General features: G+C 37.4%; 2 protein-coding genes and 5 pseudogenes across 5 annotated transcripts; all 7 read right to left on the bottom strand.

Moving 5' to 3' along the window:
• Nucleotide 1: 1 nt before the first annotated feature.
• On the bottom strand, nt 2–1,563 carry LOC148923962 (uncharacterized; annotated as a pseudogene). The gene is made up of 2 exons (XR_016133053.1): nt 1,329–1,563; nt 2–1,216 (listed from the first exon to the last, which is right to left on the bottom strand). The product of XR_016133053.1 is annotated as an uncharacterized LOC148923962 (transcript).
• LOC148923961 (protein VACUOLELESS GAMETOPHYTES-like) lies at nt 1,562–2,071 on the bottom strand. Its single transcript, XM_089061650.1, has one exon. It carries the CDS (start codon nt 2,069–2,071, stop codon nt 1,562–1,564), a length of 510 nt encoding a protein of 169 aa, XP_088917776.1.
• Nucleotides 1,976–6,332, bottom strand: LOC125207233 (putative late blight resistance protein homolog R1A-10). The gene is made up of 3 exons (XM_048106489.2): nt 6,020–6,332; nt 2,711–5,005; nt 1,976–2,114 (listed from the first exon to the last, which is right to left on the bottom strand). Exons 1-2 carry the CDS (start codon nt 6,327–6,329, stop codon nt 2,712–2,714), a joined length of 2,604 nt encoding a protein of 867 aa, XP_047962446.2. The 5' UTR covers nt 6,330–6,332; the 3' UTR covers nt 1,976–2,114; nt 2,711.
• Nucleotides 6,333–7,088: 756 nt separating this feature from the next.
• On the bottom strand, nt 7,089–9,217 carry LOC125204584 (glycylpeptide N-tetradecanoyltransferase 1 pseudogene; annotated as a pseudogene). Its single transcript, XR_016132440.1, has 2 exons — nt 9,112–9,217; nt 7,089–8,569 (listed from the first exon to the last, which is right to left on the bottom strand). The product of XR_016132440.1 is annotated as a glycylpeptide N-tetradecanoyltransferase 1 pseudogene (transcript).
• A 1,616-nt stretch (nt 9,218–10,833) lies between these two features.
• On the bottom strand, nt 10,834–14,813 carry LOC148923960 (glycylpeptide N-tetradecanoyltransferase 1 pseudogene; annotated as a pseudogene). Its single transcript, XR_016132908.1, has 2 exons — nt 14,697–14,813; nt 10,834–12,359 (listed from the first exon to the last, which is right to left on the bottom strand). The product of XR_016132908.1 is annotated as a glycylpeptide N-tetradecanoyltransferase 1 pseudogene (transcript).
• On the bottom strand, nt 14,533–16,032 carry LOC148923959 (glycylpeptide N-tetradecanoyltransferase 1 pseudogene; annotated as a pseudogene).
• A 1,859-nt stretch (nt 16,033–17,891) lies between these two features.
• Nucleotides 17,892–19,525, bottom strand: LOC125206961 (glycylpeptide N-tetradecanoyltransferase 1 pseudogene; annotated as a pseudogene).
• Nucleotides 19,526–20,062: the final 537 nt, after the last annotated feature.

The raw sequence follows: 20,062 nt of genomic DNA, 5'->3' as shown, positions 1-20,062 counted from the left end.
ATGCACATTATTATCAATATCTATTTCCACAAGTAAAAGCTGAATATTACATCAGTTTAGCTAACTCTCCCCAAGCACAACATAGTAACAAGATGCACATTCTAACCCACAGTAGCATATAACTTTCAACATGACAAATATCACATCTTCTCTTGATAGTGATGGCACTGAATGTGAGATGGTGATTAGGGTGAATCCCATCCAACACATACCATCGCCCGAATTTGATGTTTCTGTACCCACCAAATGCCGTGTTGAGGCAAAAAAGTGGAAAGAGAGGTCACATTTGTGGCAGTGATACATCCACCCCTTTGGATTCATTTCTTTCTCACATGAGTCACAAACAAAGTTGGAGGGATGGTCGAGAGAGGCGTCAAATGACAACATAACTGAATGGTGTTTGTCCCATTCACGACTTGTTATGCTCGCGGGCAGCATAGGACAACTCAAGTCCAACGCGAAGTCACAGTCGCTGCAGCAATATGCCATGCAGTTGTTCAGCAAATTTTTGCAGCCATGGCAAACTTTCACTTTGCCGCATTGTGCTGCTAGTGCTGGTATTCTAGTCAAGACTAGCTATCTATGACGTGGGTGAGACGCGTGTTTGATAGTTCTTGGTAGCGAAGCGCACTTAACATCCATCTTCATCTCACACTCTTCACACACATACACCATTCCGTTTGTTAAAATCCCACAAACCCCACACTTGCAAAGATTTGCATTCATATCTATAAGGCTCAAGGTTGTATAGAGTGTGAATTTGTGGTTTTTATCATGTGTTTTTGGGCAATCACCACATAGGTAAGAAGATGGTAAAGTTTTTGGAAACAAGTAGCAAATGGAGTGTAGAAAATACTTGCAAGGAGCGCACTCGTAATACGGAGGAGAAAATATGGGTGTGACACACACATCACATATCTTCAACTCATCATATTCATCATCATCATCTCTCTCATCCATCATATTGTTGTGATCAACTTCATCATCTTTACTGGACAACTCTGAAACCAAACTCAACAGATGCTTGTGATAGTAGAATAAAAATGAAAACCTTGCTTTGGTCTCTGGCATCTTCACCGTTGCTGGCATGTCTTTTACATCCGGGATGTTGTCAAGACCTTGTTCTCTCATCACAAAAGGTGTGATCAACGTCTTGGATACATCATGGGCATGTAGCGGAAATTCAATCACACTGGAATCATCCTCATCATGCCGTCTGAAATGATCGAATAAGATATTTTATCTAGTGTTTACTAATCAAAAGTGTTGTGCAAGTTCACAAATCAAACAGAAAGAAAAATATTGCCATGAGGAACAATCAAACTTACAAGTTTGAGTCTCCTTCGGTGGCGGATGGAGCAACACATCTGACATGGGCAAAGAATCTGCAATCACCACAAAAATATACCCAGCTTGTTTTGTCTAATCTTTTGTGACAGACATCACAAGTGTATATATCTTTCCAATGTTTCATTGGAAAACTGAAGGCAAGAGAAAGATGGTGGTGGTGGTATCGGAGATTTATGGGGAGAATGAGGGGCAATGTGTGTACCATAAATTCTCATGTCGAGCATATGTAAGCCAAGTCTACATCCCTAACGCCACAACCATCACAATGAAATGGAAATAATGGCCTTCTCATTAGTATCAAAGGGTGATCAGGGTGACTCGGGTGTTCTACTTGTCTTTTCACCCCTAATATACCATCAATACTTATTCTTTCGCATGTTAAGTCGACGTTGAAATCACAACTTGGACATCGGTAGTCAAACACCTTACCAAGATCGCACATGCAAATATCACACCAGGCACCCAAAAGCTGGCGGTAATCAAACATGTGAATGGGATGCTCAGTGTGTTTAGGGTATAAAATTTGAATAGGCAATTCTCCACATTTCTTGTGGAGGATAATCCTATTCAAACAATTTTGCACCGTGCAAGAATATGCCACCTCCAAATCATTTACGGGAATGCCACACCCATAACAATTTGGAGTCTCATCTTCACTCACAATTTCAGCGAGAATCAAAGGATGTTCGTAGTCGCAACAATCCATAACCTTCTTCTCCATGACTGGATCTCTATGGTGCAATGAGAGAACAGGTACAAAATAACTGAAAATGAGCATGTATCAATATAAGTTTGAGAGAGTAATGTGAGCATGCATTGACTACACAATGAAACTGAAAAAGTTTTTAAGTATAGACAAACATATTTTCGAATTCTCACAAAAATACCTGTATTCACAGAAACAGAGCAAAATCTGTGTATATGTAATCAGAAGAAAAATTGAGTGTGAGACGTGGAGTAATAATTAAACCACTATATATGATGCAAATTTTGAACAAATTTATACCTTAGATACACATGAAATCAAAGTAAAGAATAAAGAGGATTAACATTCTAGACAGAGCAATATATGGGCCTTCTCACCTTAGTTGTACATGAGAGTAAAGAATAAAGAGAATTAACATTCTAGACAAAGCAACATGTGTACCATCTATTAACTTTAAAGATTTAAATTTGTAGAATTGACATAATCTTTATATAATTCTACCTTGAATAAATAAGACAAGATTAATCGATATTGAACTACGTTTGTTGACAACTAATCAAACAACAATTTTGAAAAATCAAACGTTAGGATGTTTCAAAATGATCGAAACTTGCAGAAATGAAGCTAGGAAAAAAAAGAAGGTTGAGCTCTTACCTCACAAATTCTTTTGCACTCGAAGTTGAAGGCCTTCATTTCCGAATTCCTCTTGCTCGTCTACTATTCTTTGAGCAGAGTCCACTACATTAGCCTTACAATCTTCCAACTCAATTGATTGAAGTGTTGGTATGTCTCCTATTGTCAAAGGAATCTCCCAGAACCAAAATAATTTCCGGAGGACAAGGTGCTCAAGGCGTGGAAAGTGGGTCTTGTCTGTCGTCCAGCTCTCTATATCGCAACTTTCAATCAGCAAGAATTTGAGACTTAGGAATTGACCTTCAAATGTTTCCCACTCAAGCCCAACAAAGGAGTCCATTTTCAGTTTGAGAACTTGAAGACAACGCAACGAACCTATCGTTGTCTCCATGTCTTCCCAATGGAGCATGGTCTTTTCCAATGTCAACTTCTTGAGGGAAGAAGGGAAGATGAGATCCGAATCCAAATATTTATGGAAATTATTTGAGTAACGAAGGCCAAGAACTTCGAGTTTGTGAAGATACTGAAGATTGCTGAGACAGTAATCACATCCCTCGGTTGAGGTTTTATTATAATATAACTTTAACCTTTTGATATTGGGGATTCTTCTAACCACCCCCTCGCCGAAGTTGAGATTGCTCATTACAAAAAGAGACTGTAGGTTTTCCAATACGAACACTCCATCTTTCCCATTCATATCACCATTGAGACCGTACGCAGCATCAAGTGTCCCCTCATAGGTCATGATATGCCTAAGTTGAGGCATCTTCCAAAACTCGAAAATGTAGTCAAAACCCATGTTATACAGAACTAGTGTCTGCAAATTCCAGAGAGAAGAGATGGCAGAAGGAATTCTAGACAGATGTTCATCGGTATCAACAACAAAGAAACGCAAGTTAACTAGCCGAAGTAAAAATTCTCCATAATTTTCACTACTTTCTTCCTCAAAGTACTTATCAGAAAAGGAAACCCTCAGCAATCTAAAATTATACGACAAACTCTTTGGAAGATCCCCTATCCAAGTGCGGACGAGTGGTGCTGCTTCCAGAGATTGGAGAAGTGTTGTCGGATACTCCCATAACATGCTCAGAATACGGCGTTGTGGATATATGCCTTGTGGGAAGTCATGAATGCTCTGCTCTCTTAGCACAGATAAAAAGTTCATTTTTCCGGCTTCTCTCAAACATACATCTCTCAAGAGATCATGGATTTTGAATGATTTTAGTTTTCCATAATGGTTGCGTTTTTCAACTAAAAGCAGATTTCTATCGACAAGTTCTTCTAAGCACTCTTCTGCTACCTCTTCTAAACTCTTCCCGTCAAATGGTTTTAAAAATCCCTCAGCAACCCATATTGGGATGAGTTGAGAGATCGGCGTCTCGTCATCTTCCGGCAATACTCCCAAATAAAGAAAGCATGGTTTAACACAAACCGGCAAATTATCATAACTCATGTATAATATTTGCAAGCAACTTTCGTTATCCTCCATGTTCACAACTGAACTTAAGTTTCGCTGAATAGACTCCCAATTCTCTCGTGTTCGTTCAGACTTTGATAAGAGCCCCCCGATCACAACAATTGACAATGGAAGTCCTTTGCAACCTTTCACAATCTTCTTTCCAATGTCCTCCAACTCAAGAGGGCAACTTTTTTCCCCGAACACAGTTTTGGAAAACAAATTCCAACTTGTGGCCTCATCCAAAAATTTCATATCAAGACCATTCGAGTAGTTAAAGTTAGAAGCCAAGTTCGACAGCCTTGTAGTCACTACTATTCTACTTCCATCTCTATTATCAGGGAAGAATCTCCTAACTTGATCCCATGCTTTAATATCCCACATATCATCCATCACAATAAAATACCTCCTACCGAATAAATATTTGTACAGTTGTTCTCCTAATTCCTCTTCACTCAAATCACCCATGTTCCCCTTGCCTAGATGATCGAGGACTTGTCTGAGAATTTCCCTTGCATTATACTCTTGAGAAATCGTAGACCATGCACATAAATCAAAATGATGCCGGACAAGTGGATTTGCATAGATATTTCGAGCAAGGGTCGTCTTACCGATCCCACCCATTCCAACAATCGGGATGATTTGGCGATCAGGCCGTCCTCCAGTGATCTTGTCCAGCATTTGATACAAGACTTCATCAAAACCAACCATGGTAACCTTCTGAGCACCAGAAGTAGATCTAGACGAGCCTGCAGCATCAGCAGTAACAGACTTTATGATACGCATTCTGTCTTGGACTACCATCTTCTCCTTAATCTCAATGTTTATCGAATTCATTTCTTCTATCACTTTCTGCAGACCTGTTGAATACAATATTACCACCGACTTAGTTAAAAATTTTCTCGAGAGATGTAAGGCTAACTGTTATAGTGTGCTCTCTGAGTGTGTGTCAGTGTGTGTGCCCAACAACATACATCTAGTTTGCCTACTACTAAATTCAAGAGACATTTATTCTTCACTGTAAATTCAACAACAGAAATCTAGAGCACACACAGAATTCAATTCAACAGAAATTATATTCTTGGCTGTAAATTCAACAACAAAGATCTAGTGTGACACTAAATTAAATTCAAGTACCAAAATTTACTTTTACTGTAAGTTCAACAGCAGAGATCTAGTTTGCACACTAAATTCAATTCAACAGAAATTATATTCTTGGCTGTAAATTCAACAACAAAGATCTAGTGTGACACTAAATTAAATTCAAGTACCAAATTTTACTTTTACTGTAAGTTCAACAGCAGAGATCTAGTTTGCACACTAAATTCAATTCAACAGAAATTATATTCTTGGCTGTAAATTCAACAACAAAGATCTAGTGTGACACTAAATTAAATTCAAGTACCAAATTTTACTTTTACTGTAAGTTCAACAGCAGAGATCTAGTTTTGCACACTAAATTCAATTCAACAGAAATTATATTCTTGGCTGTAAATTCAGCAACAAAGATCTACTGTAACACTAAATCAGATTCAACAAACTGTTTTACTCTTGATTGTAAATTCAATAACAGAGATCTAGTGTGACAATGAATTATATTCAACGAAAAAAATATTCTTGACTGTAAATTCAACAGCAGAGATATAGTGTGCACACTACATAAAATTCAACCAAAAAAATGCAATCTTGACTGTTAACTAATTCAACAAAAAAAATATTCTTGACTGTAAATTAAGCACCAGAGATCTAGTTTGCACACTAATTAAATCCAATAAACCATATTAATTTTTAATGTAAATCAACAACAGATCTAAGTGAGCTTACTAAATTAAATCAACAATTTTTTTAAATTTTGACTGTGAATTCAACAATACCTTGATAGAATCCAGTGGAGCTGGTGTTTTCGCCATTATTTGTGGATCGAGCAAGAATCTGATCCACTATATGAGACTCAATCACATCTTCAGCTGAGTACGCTGCTTTTGCTATGCGAATCTCCCAAATATCTTCTTCTTCAGTGTAGCCGCCGTGGGAAGAATAATGCTCGAGAAATTCTTGGAGGAGAGTAATCGATTGAGTGAGAGATTCAACCTGATTTTTGTGGAGAGAGATTGGAGGGCGAGGATGGCTTTCAATTTGATCAATGATTTGCATTACAGAGACGAGAGCGGCATAGGCTGCCATTTCCAATCTTCTTCTTTACTTTCCTCAGTTTATATGAGGACCTTTTTATCTTCAATTCAAAATGGCAGAAACTAAATTTTATTTGTGGAATTATTAATTGTGTAAAAATATTACTACTAGATTAAATCAGTAAATTTAGTGAAATGAAATACCATTTTTATATTCATTTTTTAATTATAGAAATTACTTATTAAAAATAAAAAATAAATAAATTAGATTTTAAATCGTTGACAAAATGTCAAAATAGGATAAGTTTCACGGATAAGGATATTATATTGTGTGTTGAAAAGAAAATAAATACTCCCTCCGTCCTATATATATTAGTTTTAAATTATATGTGAGTGGAATGAGTTAGGTGAATGTGGGGCCTCTTTACCATTTATGGTATATATGAACCGGGACTCTTATTCGCGGACGGACTAAAATGGAAAAACGGGACTCCTATTCGCGGACAGAGGGAGTGTTAAATTAGAGAAAATAAAGAATGTGAAATGGTATAGTATCTACTTTCCAAAGTGTCAACTTTGAATAAAATGTTCAAAGAATGTACCTCTTCAGTCTTCTAAAAATGAGAACTTTAGGATGATATCAAGTTTAATACAGAACTAAAAAAATATAAGAAAAACAAAAGATAAAAAAAAGTATTATTCGTATCCATATAATTAGTAATTATATAATATATGATGAAAATATAACAAAAAAGTACAAATAAACTAATTATTAATCTAAAAATATATAGAACTAAGCTACAAGGCATGATTCATGAATGCATTCAACTGATGAATGATTCAACAACTACAGTATATCAGTTTGATAACAAGCAACATACAAATGTTTAATCACAGAATTCATCTAATTTTTTTGGTTTGGAACCAAGTAGAGATACCAAAGGTAGCAGCACAACTTGTCTTCCAAGAACAGAGCACATACAAAATGCTTGCCCGGGGCAGCATGACCGATGAATCTATAAGGGCACGAGGCCAAGCTCCGATGGTCTTAGCACGTGCTTTAGCCGATAGTTGTAGAGATAGTAATGAAGTTTCACATCTCCATGGGTAAACTTGAGCTCTCTGAAGAATGTCCTGTTGAGCATAATATCCAACACATTGAAAACGTCGAAATCCTTATTCTTGGCAACAACGAGAGCATCACTCATCAATTGAAGCAAGGGAGTCTTGGTGGATACGGTATAATAGGAGTACGCCGCCTTGAGAACTGAATGGTTCTGACTACCAAATATAGAACTAGAAAGAGTGTAAAAACTGCAGAAATCCGTGATTTCGTGACTTTCCAGGCTTTCGACCACATAAGTATCCATGACACCTTCCTTGGGAAGCAGCCAGTGCTCGACTTCATTCTCATCGAAATCTGGTGCCATGACAAACTGTTTCAAGTAATTCCTAAGCAAACGAGTGACAGCAGGAACGTCGTGGGGTTCCATCTTTCTGAAGCCAGGGGTCACGGTTTCCTCTGGTAGCTTGTAAAAGTTGACATATCCGGTCATGGTATCCCATGCATCGATTCTAGAAAACCCAACATCGATTAGCTTCTGTGGATTCAAATTCCTGTGCCAGAACATAGTAGTGGCTATTGGTGTTGGAAGAAGATTGGCAGCAGTAAAAGCAGCTTGCCATATATTCTCCATCCGAACCCTGCGACTAATTTCCTTAATCATGACCGGAGTGAGCCTTCTAGATCGGAGCTTCTTGTGAACACACAGAAAATTAACCTCTGCAAGCAGCACTACAGCATCACGTATACGAATTTTAGCAGGGATCCCACTAATAAAGGCAACCAGTTTTTTCGAAGTTTTAACCCTTAGCCCGATGTGCCAGCTCCGGAAATAACCAGGAGGACAGAGTGCCCATCTAAGAAACTCTTTTGAGTAATTCAATCTAAACATGCTATCATCATCCTCGATATAGTGATTGGTCAATAAAGCATAAACCTCACTACACACCTCGTCAGAATCCAGATCGCATGTAACCAATTCGTAAGCAGACGGAAGAATATACGGCTCTTGCTTGACTTCAGATAGCGGTGTTGGCTGTTGAATCGGGCCTTCAGGCAGGCTCGTATCTCCAAGATCGTTGAACTGGCCAACCGGTTGGGTCTCCCAGAACTTATGCTTCTTTGAAAGTGAGAAAGACTCTTGAACCGTACTTGCCAATGCATCAATTGACATTTCTATCTCCTTCTCCAATGATGCATTTCTCTCGTTGTCAGCCATTCTCAGAAAGCTTATAAAAGACAAGAAGCACAAATCATATCTCTAAATAAGCCAAAGGGAATCATATTAGCATCATCTATATAGCTCAAGAACAAGGTTTGAGTAAAATTATACACATATGAAACTAATTCACCAAACCACATGATCTAACACTAAGAAGCACAGTGATTCACAACCAAATTTAGGCATGACTAATCCGATTAATTGACATCATAATCTACCAGCTCAAGTGACTTCAACACTAGCTGGACAGATTGATTCATAGAAGCGCAATTCAATTAATCAAGCAATCGATCACTTTTCCATCAAAAATCACACAAAAATCACACAATAATAGAAGCTCAAGTATAAGGAATATTCAAATCATAACGCAACCTTTTCATCGAAAAAATACGCACAATTCACAGCCGATCAATCAGTTTATACTTCCAGCTGAATAATTGAGCTAAACAATTACACAAAAATCAAACAACTGCGCAGCCGTAAATTCCAAATGCAAAGTTCAAAATTAAACATCAAAGTAAAATTCAAATCTTAGAAACAAGGAAACACATCTTAGATCCGATTCGCAAGCAGCGCAAGAAGAGCAGCAATGGCGATCAACGTTGCCGACATTGTTGAGCGAAATTCATTGGATTCAAACCTTTTTGCTATGAAGTCTAATGATAAAGAAAGTCCAAAGTCATAAATTAAAGATGAAGTCAACACTAAGATTTGATAGCGATGGGAACAATTTTCAAAATAATTACTCCCTCGGTCCCACATAATTTACTTACTTTGATTCGGCACGTGTTTTAAGAAATGTAATGGAAAGTGAGTTGAAAAAGTTGATTGGATGTGGGTCCTACTTTTAAAGTACTCCCTCCGTCCCCGAATACTTGACGCGGTTTGACCCGGCACGGGTTTTAAGAAATGTAATGGAAAGTGTGTTGAAAAAGTTAGTGAGATGTGGGTCCTACTTTTAAAGTATTAGTTTTACAATAAATGTGAGTAGGAATAAGTTAGTAGAATATGAGATCCACTACCAAAAATGATAAAAGTGAAGTGTATAAAATTATGTGGGACGGCCTAAATGAAATATTGGGTAAAATTATGTGGGACGGAGGGAGTAACTAAGTTTGAATTTGTTTATCTGGGACTTTGGGAGTACTATTTTGTTTAATTATTCTGCTAGTATTACTTTTAATCAGATTTAGAAATTCAAAGTGATAGTTAAAATTTAATGGTCTATAGTTATAATTCATTCAATTTTTTCATTATTACATTAATTAAAATTAGTTCGTAATTATAGTTTAAGATTTTATAAGAGAAATTTAATGATCTAGAATGAAATGTACTACTTACCATTAATCGAATTGAATATTAATTACTACCTCCGTCCCCCAAATTTTGACACACTTTGATCCGATACGAATTTTAAGAAATGTAATGGACAGGAGTTGAAAAAGTTGGTGGGATGAAGGTCCAAGTTTTAAAGTATTAGTTTTATAATAAAATGTGGGTAGGAATGAGTCAGTGATTGAATATGAGGTCCACTGCCAAAAATGAGAAAAAATGAAGTGTGTCAAATTTCCAGGGACGGATCGAAATAGTAAACTGTGTCAAAATTTGAGAGACGGAGGTAGTAATAATATACTTAGTGCCCGTTCGGTTCCCAAGATAACTTTTATCTTCTCCATTCACATTTTCAACCAAATTTTAGCTAACAATTGTAAATTTGGGCTTGTTTCGGCCCATTTGAATGGACTCTTTTTCACCTAATCTCATGATTAACCATCTCACCTCACTCCTTCCTACTAATTTGTCCATCTCCCTCTCCTCATTATTCTCCTCTCCACCCTACTCTACAACCATACATAAGACTAATTTAATCCTAGCCAAAGTCTATTTTAGTGTATCTTACACTGCATCTCAAGACAATTTTGTTTCATGAACCGAACAGCCACTTAGTAGATTGAGTTGATGTGGGTTGGATTACGTGGACTCATATATATATTTGCCAAATGGGAAAGCACGTCTTGTAAATAGGGTTAACTTTCATTAATTATCTGCTCTCATTAATTAAATCGTCATATAGAATTATCATTTTAGTTAGTAGTAGTAGTACTATATTACTCGTATATAAATAGAATCCCTAAAACATCGATTTGGCCTTACCAAATGTTGACATTGTTTGAAGTGGACATGTCTGTCACAAAAGTGGTGTGGGCATACACAATTTATGTACATTATAATACGGCCCATCTATATATTAGCATTGTAAGATATCTGAGATAGGTCTTATTTGTGGATATAAAATTATCAAAATAATTATCAAGCCAAGCAATGTACAATATAATGTTACAAAATTCATCTAAATTTTTGGTTTGAAACCAAGTAGAAATATAGCAGCATAACTAGTTTTCCAGGAACAGAGAGAAAAAAACTCACTCATACAAAATGCTCGTCGTGGCAGAATGACCGTTGAATCGCATAAGGCCAATCTCCGATGATCTTAGCACGTGCTTTAGCCGATAGTTGAAGAGATAGTAGTTAAGCTTCCCATCCGCCCGGCTAAACCTGAGCTCACTGAAGAAAGTCTCGTTGAGCATAATGTCCAACGCTTTGAAAACGTCCAAATCCTTCTTCTTGGCAACAACGAGAGCATCGTTCATCAATTGAACTAAGGGAGTCTTGGTGGATACGTTGTAATACGAATACGCCACCTTCAGCACGGAATGATCCTGACTACCTAATATAGACCAGGTAAAAGTGTAAAAACTGCAGAAATCAGTGATTTCGCGACTTTCAGGACTTTCGACCACATAAGCATCCATGATATCTTCCTTGGGAAGCAGCCAGTGCTCGACTCCATCCTCATCGAAATCTGGAGCTAAAACAAACTGCTTCAAGTAATTCCTAAGCAAACGAGTAACTGCAGGAACATCGTGGGGCTCCATCTTTCTGAAGCCGGGAGTTGCAGTTTTCTCTGGTAGCTTGTACAACTTGATAGCTCGGCTGAATGCCATCCTTGCACCGAGCCTAAAAAACCCAACATCAATAAGCTTATTCAGATTTAATGGCCTGTGCCAGTACTGACAAGTTGTTATCGCTGTAGGCAAAACAACACTAGAAGTATACGCCGCCTGCCAAATATTCTCCATACGAGCTCTGCGACTAACCTCCTTAATCATGACCGGAGCAAGTCTTCTTGATCGGAGCTTCTTGTGAACACACAGAAAATTGATCTCTGCAAGCTGCACTACAGCATCATGGATACGAATTTTAGCAGGGATCCCGCTAATGAAGGCAACCAGTTCCTTTGAAGTCTTAGCCCTTAACCCAACGTGCCAGCTCCGGAAATAACCAGGAGGACAGAGTGCCCATCTAAGAAACTCTTTGGAGTAATTTAATCGAAACATACGACTACTGTCCTCAACATAGTGATTAGTCAATAAAGCATAAACCTCACTACACACCTTCTCAGAATCCAGATCGCACGTGACCAATTCATAGGCAGATGGGAGATTATACGGCTCTTGCTTGACTTCAGACAGTGGCGTTGGTTGTTGGATCGGGCCTTCAGGCAGGTTCGTATCTCCAAGATCCTTGAACTGGCCGACCGGTTGGGTCTCCCAGAATTTTTGCCTCTTTGTAAGGGACAAGGATTCTTGAACATCACTTGCCAATGCATCAATTGATATTTCAATTGCATTCTCCGATGATGCATTACTCTTGTCAGAGGGAACGTTATCAGCTCGAGTTTCGGTGTCAGCCATTCTCAGAGAACTTATATACTCTTGTTAGAGGGGATGTTAACTCTATGATACATGAAACTAATTCATCAATCACACTATATCCAGAATTTAATGCTTCAAAACCAAGAAACACCATCAAAAACCATGATAACAGTCAACTCTAGGCATGAAGATAAATACTACTACCTCCGTCCGTGAAAATTTGATACATATTACTATTTCGGTCCGTCCCTAAAAATTTGATACACTTCATTTTTACCATTTTTGGTAGTGGACCCCATATTCCACTAACTCATTCCTACTCACATTTTATTATAAAACTAATACTTTAAAAGTAGGACCCACATCCCACCAACTTTTTCAACTCACTTTCCATTACATTTCTTAAAACCCGTGTCGGGTCAAAGTGTAGCAAATTTTGGGGGACGGAGGTAGTAATTGGAAAGAAAGTGAAATCATTTTCTACCAGCTCAAGTGATTTTAACACTAGCTGGCCAATCATCAGATGTAATATCTGAATCACAGAATCTCAATTGGCAATAAATCACTTTCCCATCCAATACTCACACAATTTTCCAAATAACACAGTCAACTTTAGGCTTGAAATCGAACAGATAAACACAATTGACATCATTATCTACCAGTTCTGATGATTTTAACACTAGCTGGACAATCATATGGAATATCTGAATCATTCCATCTAAAAATCACACAAAATTCCAAATAACATAGTCAACTTTAGGCATAGAATCGATCAGATAATTAATCGAAAGAAATTGACATAATTATCTACCAGCTCAAGTAATATTCACTCAATCAAGTAGAAATAAATTAATTCCAGTTGGCTAATCAATTAGCCTAAAACCAAAAAACCGCACAGCTGATAACAAATTACAAAAACTAAGATCAAATTTCAGCCCAAATTAATAAATGACAATCAAAGAAAACATTGAGATGAGAGAATACGTCACCTTAACCCCGAATCGTGCAGATTAACGTTGCCGAAATTTTGAAGGAAAAAAAAAAAGTGTTGTGATTTCAAGAGATTTTCAACGCTCTCCACTAGAAATTTAGAAATCCTTATTAAAAAATTAAAGAGCTGAGCTGTCTGTAACCACCAAAGATTTCAGCTAAGAAACACGAAATTTGCATTTGTTTATTAGGTACTAGTAGTGTTTGTTTTATTATTCTACGGCTAATTTTATTTCAAATTTAGAAAATCGAATTGATAGTTAAAATCTATTGTTATATAGAGTAGTTAGAAGTTAGAACTTAGAATTATTATTTAATAATTATGGTTCATTTTATTCTTTGATTTAAGTTTAATAATTCGTGATTAGAGGTTAATAATCTATGTACAAATCTAATGAACTAGGATTAGAATTTAATAATTAATTGACTTTAATTTATAATGCAGTATGATAGATCTAAAGACTAAAGAGACATGGACACCATTTTGTCACAATAAAAACAAGTACTCCCTCCGTGCGGATAATTCAAGTCACTTTGACCGGGCACGAGTTTTAAGAATTGTAATGAAAAAGTGGATTGAAAAAGTTAGTGGAATGTGGGCCCTACCTTTATATATTAGTTTTATAATAAAATGTGAGTAGTAATGAGTTAGTGAAATATGGGGTCCACTGCCAAAAATGGTAAAAGTGAAGTGGGACAAATTATGTGGGACGGACCAAAATGGAAAACTGGGACAAATTATCTGGGACGGGGGAGTAATTAGCATATTTTAGAGGGAAATTCAATGGAGTTCATTGTGGACTTATGGTCCAGAACTTATGATAAAGAGTTTTATGTAATTGTTTGGGCGCCTAAAACTTTGGAGCACTACTTGACAGGGAATGACTTCCATCTTATATCCGTACCACACGCACACGGGATGGTGTCAGTTCATTCATAAGTTCCGTTTCGATTTACTCGAGCACGACATATTTTACTCATGGTGTTTAGTCAGGAAACGTGAGGTTCGTCCGTTATGATATGCATCTTCGATCCCTTGAATGCTGACTTTGTAATATTAACTATCTTTGAAGTTTGGAAGACATGATCGGTGAAATTGAACCCAAGACCTTTTACGAACCTATGTAGCGAAAATCAATGACAACATTAAACTAGAAGTTTGGATAGGCCTATACACTATAGTCAACTTTTCTATCAACATGGCCTGTGTAACTACAGAGTATTAATCCATACACTTACTAAGCTAACAAAAATTCTCCTTCACTTAATACTAATACCTAACTAAGTTATAGTAATCAGTTTGAAAACAAGCAACATACAAATGTTCAGTTACAAAAATTCATCGACTAATTTTTTTGGTTTGAAACCAAGTAGAAATACCAAAGATAGCAGCATAAATAATCTTCCAAGAACAGAGAAAAAACTTACATGTACAAAATGCTCGCCCGTGGCAGCACGACCGTCGAATCTATAAGGACAGGAGGCCTATCTGCGATGGTCTTAGCCCGTGCTTTAGCCGATAGTTGTAGAGATAGTAATTAAGCTTCCCTTCTGCAGGTAAAAACCTGAGCTCACTGAAGAAAGTCCCATTGAGCATAATGTCCAATGCATTGAAAACGTCCAAATCCTTCTTCTTGGCAACAACAAGAGCATCACTCATCAGTTGAACTAAGGGCGTCTTGGTGGATACGTTGTAAAACGAATACGCCATCTTCAGAATGGAATGGTTTTGGCTACCAAATATAGACCAGGTAAAGGTGTAAAAACTGCAGAAATCAGTGATTTCGTGACTTTCACGACTTTCAACCACATAAGTATCCATGACATCTTCCTTGGGAAGCAGCCAGTGCTCGACTTCATTCTCATCAAAATCTGGAGCCAAAACAAACTGTTTCAAGTAATTCTTAAGCAAACGAGCAACTGCAGGAACATCACGGGGTTCCATCTTTCTGAAGCCGGGAGTTGTGGTTTGCTCTGGTAACTTGTAATAGTTGATGTATCGGGCCATGGTATCCCATGCTTCAATTCTAGAGAACCCAACGTCGATTAGCTTCTTCGGATTCAACGACCTGGTCCAGTACTGACAGGATGCAATCGGCGTAGGAAAATCAACACCAGATGTATAAGCTGCCTGCCATATATTCTCCAAACGCACCCTGCGACTAACCTCCTTAATCATGACTGGAGTAAGCCTTCTTGATCGTAGCTTCTTGTGTACGCACAAAAAATTGATCTCTGCAAGCAGCAATACAGTATCACGGATACGAACTTTTGCAGGGATTCCACTTATGAATGCAACCAGTTTTTTCGAAGGTTTAACCCTTAGCCCGATGTGCCAGCTCCGAAAATAACCAGGAGGACAGAGTGCCCATCTAAGACACTCTTTTGAGTAATTGAATCTAAACAACCTATCCTCATCCTCGATATAGTTATTGGTCAATAAGGTATAAACCTCACTACACACCTCCTCAGAATCCAGATCGCATGTAACCAATTCATAGGCGGATGGAAGAATATACGGCTCTTGCTTGACTTCAGATAGTGGTGTAGGCTGTTGAATCGGTCCTTCAGGCAGGCTCGTATCTCCAAGATCCTTGAACTGGACAACCGGTTGGGTCTCCCAGAACTTATGCCTCTTTGAAAGTGAGAAGGATTCTTGAACCGTACTTGCCAATGCATCAATTGACATTTCTATTTCCTTCTTGGAAGATGCATTGCTCTTGTGAGAGAGACTATTTTCAGCTCGAGCATCACTGTCCGCCATTCTCACAAGTCATGTATCTAAATAAGCTATAAGATACGAATCAAATCCTCGTTAACATCATGTATGCAGCTTAACACTAAGGTTTAAATCAAATCACACACATACGAAACTAATTCATCAAATCACAAGATTTACTTGATTAACACTAAGAAGCACCAGATAAAACCGTGATCACAATAAACTTTAGGCATGAAATCGAACAGATACATAAACGGAAAGAAATCGACACCATTTTCAACCAGTTCAATTGATTTTAACACTAGCTGGACAATCCTCATATCCAATTATTGAATCATGGAAGCTCAATTCAACTACTGAAGCAATAAATCACTTTTAAATCCAAAAATCACACAAATTCCCAAATAACACAGTCAACTTGAAGCATGAAATCGAACAGATAACCAACTGGGAAGAAAAGAAATTGAACCATTTTCTACCAGTTCAAGTGATTTTTAACACTAGCTGAACAATTCTCATATTCATATGGAATAACTGAATCATGGAATCTCAATTCAATTATTCAAGCAATAAATCACTTTCAAGTCTAAAAATCACACAAAATCCCAAATAACACAAATCGAACTACACCATTTTCTACCAGTTCAAGTGATTTCAAAACTAGCTGAACTCAATCCATTTACTCAAGCAATAAATCACTTTTCCATTTAAAATAATACACAAATTTTCAGATAACAAACACAAACAGCCTGCATGTATCCGATCATAGACAATTAGCCTAAAACACAGAAAAAAAGATGATAAATTACAAAACATAGTTCAAATTGAAAGATCCGTGTCAGCCCAAATTGATAAATTCCAACCATATAATTGAAAGAATGTGTCACCTTAACCCCGATTCGCAGCACCACAGGGGAGAAATCTGGTTTGAATAATAAAATTTGTGAAACTTCACACAAAACGCCGTCGTATTATTGGCACAGCTGCTCTGTTTATTTTTTTTTTTTGCTTAAACTTAGCTTTCTTTATCCCCTTTTAAGAAGCCATGTGTTTGATTTTGACCTATGTTGTTTAGATTTTTCTTTTTGTGAAATGATTATTTTTTATTGGCTAATAAGCTTGCAATTCGATTGCTCCTTGATTTATTAAAGTAATGGATATTTTCACACTGATGGAATATCTAGCCAGCCACTAAGCTAATCCACTCATTTAAAGTAAGTTAATTCATACAAAAACACAAAGAAAGATACAAAAAGCAAGTCTTCAAACATAGCTAACATCCACTCTGATGTTTCTTTAATTGTGGTTGTTCATCAAGTCTCCTTCACCACCTCTCAGAAACAAGCACTCTCTCCGTCCACAAACAATAGATCACTTTTGTCATTTTAGGACGTCAAAAAAAAATAGATCACTTTCTTAAAATGGAAAGTTTATCTCTCATACTTTTCCTACTTTTTCTTCCCTCTCTCCTATTTTACTCATTTTTTCTCCCTATCTCTCTTACTTTACCTACTTTTTCTCCTCATCTCTCTTACTTTACCAATTCTACATTAAAACCAGTGTCATGCACAAAGTGATCTATTTTTTTTGGATGGAGGGAGTATTGTTTATGATTTTTTATACCTTATCTTTCCCTGATCTTGTTGAAAGACTAACTTTAATTGAATATGACTATGATCATTGTTTTTTCCCCATGATCATGAATTATTGTTCTTGTTTTGTTTGTTTTCTTGCAGAAATATGTTCCATCTGATATAGTGGTGGATAGTGATGATGAGATTCTTGTTTTGGTGTTTGAAGAAGTATTGGAAGTGGGATGTGGCTTATTGGAGGAATACATTTCTGCAATATATAACTAGAACTTTACATAATAAAAATATAGAACTAAATAAGAAACCAAAGAATCAAACAAATTGAAAATTTCACCATCATCATTGTCTACTATAGCCAACTGAACTATAAATTTGGGCTGCAGATTATTAATCTAAACACTTACTAAGATAACAAAAATTCTCCTTGACTTACTACTAATAACTAACTAAGCTATTCATCTGATAAATAATTCAACCAACTACGGTTTATCAGTTTGAGAACAAGCAACATACAAATGCTCAATCACAAATTTCATCTATACTTTTTTGGTTTGGAACCAAGTAGAAATACCACAACTTGTCTTCCAAGAACAGAGAAAAAACTTACATGTACAAAATGCTCGGCCGCGGTAGCATGACCGATGAATCTATAAGGGCACTAGGCCAATCTCCGATGATCTTAGCACGTGCTTTAGCCGATAGTTGTACAGATAGTAATACAGTTTCCCATTCGCAGTGTGAAACCTGAGCTCACGGAAGAATGTCTCGTTGAGCATAATATCCAATGCATTGAAAACGTCCAAATCCTTCCTCTTGGCAACGACGAGAGCATCACTCATCAGTTGAACTAAGGGAGTCTTGGTGGATACGTTGTAATACGAATACGCCACCTTCATTACGGAATGGTCCTGACTACCAAATATAGACCAGGTAGAAATGTAAAAACTGCAGAAATCAGTGATTTCGTGACTTTCAGGACTTTCGACCACATAAGCATCCACGACATCTTCCTTGGGAAGCAGCCAGTGCTCGACTTCGCTCTCATCAAAATCTGGAGCCAAAACAAACTGCTTCAAGTAATTCCTAAGCAGACAAGTAACTGCAGGAACATCATGGGGTTCCATCTTTCTGAAGCCGGGAGTTGTAGTGTGCTCTGGTAGCTTGTACAACTTGATAGCTCGGCTCATTGTCATCCTTGCACCGAGCCTAGAAAATCCAACATCAACTAGCTTCTCTGGATTCAATGGCCTGATCCAGTTCTGACAAGTTGTTATTGGTGTAGGCAAAACAACACCAGAAGTATAAGCTGCCTGCCAAATATTCTCCATACGAACCCTTCGACTAACCTCCTTAATAATGACCGGAGTAAGTCTTCTTGATCGGAGTTTCTTGTGCACACACAGAAAATTGATCTGTGCAATCAGCATTACAGCATCACGGATACAGAGTTTTGCAGGGATTCCACTTATGAATGCAACCAGTTTCTTTGAAGTCTTAACCCTCAACCCAACGTGCCAGCTCCGGAAATAACCAGGAGGGCAAAGTGCCCATCTAAGAAACTCTTTGGAGTACTTCAATCGAAACATACGACTATCATCCTCAACATAGTGATTAGTCAATAAAGTATAAACCTCACTACACACCTCCTCAGAATCCATATCGCACGTGACCAATTCATAGGCAGATGGGAGATTATACGGCTCTTGCTTGACTTCAGACAGTGGCGTTGGTTGTTGAATCGGGCCTTCAGGCAGGCTCGTATCTCCAAGATCCTTGAACTGGCCTACCGGTTGGGTCTCCCAGAATTTTTGCCTCTTTGTAAGTGACAAGGATTCTTGAACCTCACTTGCCAATGCATCAATTGATATTTCAATTGCATTCTCCGATGATGCATTACTCTTGTCAGAGGGAACGTTTCCAGCTGGAGCATCGTTGTCAGCCATTCTCAGAGAACTTATATAACACATGAATCCAATTCATCAATCACACTATCACAGGATTTAATGCTTCAACACCAAGAAACACCATCAAAAACCATGATCACAGTCAACTTTAGGCATGAAGATAATTGGAAAGAAATTGAAAGCATTTTCTACCAAGCTCAAGTGATTTTAACACTAGCTGGACAATCATCATATGCAATATCTGAATCACAGAATCTCAATTCAATTACCCAAGCAATAAATCACTTTCCCATCTAAAAATCATACAATTTTCCAAATAACACAGTCAACTTTAGGCTTGAAATCGAACAGATAAACACAATTGACATCATTATCTACCAGTTCTAGTGATTTTAACACTAGCTGGACAATCATACGGAACAGCTCAATCACAGAAGCTCAATTCAATCACCTAAGAAATAAATCCTTTTTCCATCTAAAACCCACAAAATTCCAAATAACATAGTCAACTTTAGGCATAGAATCGATCAGATAATTAATCGAACGAAATTGACATAATTATCTAGCAGCTAAAGG

The sequence above is a fragment of the Salvia hispanica genome, chromosome 6 (assembly GCF_029641045.1).
Source record: "Salvia hispanica isolate PSC_SH4W2 chromosome 6, Shi_PSC_v1, whole genome shotgun sequence".
NCBI classification, from domain to species: Eukaryota; Viridiplantae; Streptophyta; class Magnoliopsida; order Lamiales; family Lamiaceae; genus Salvia; species Salvia hispanica.
This window is presented reverse-complemented; position numbering and strand designations above follow the sequence as displayed.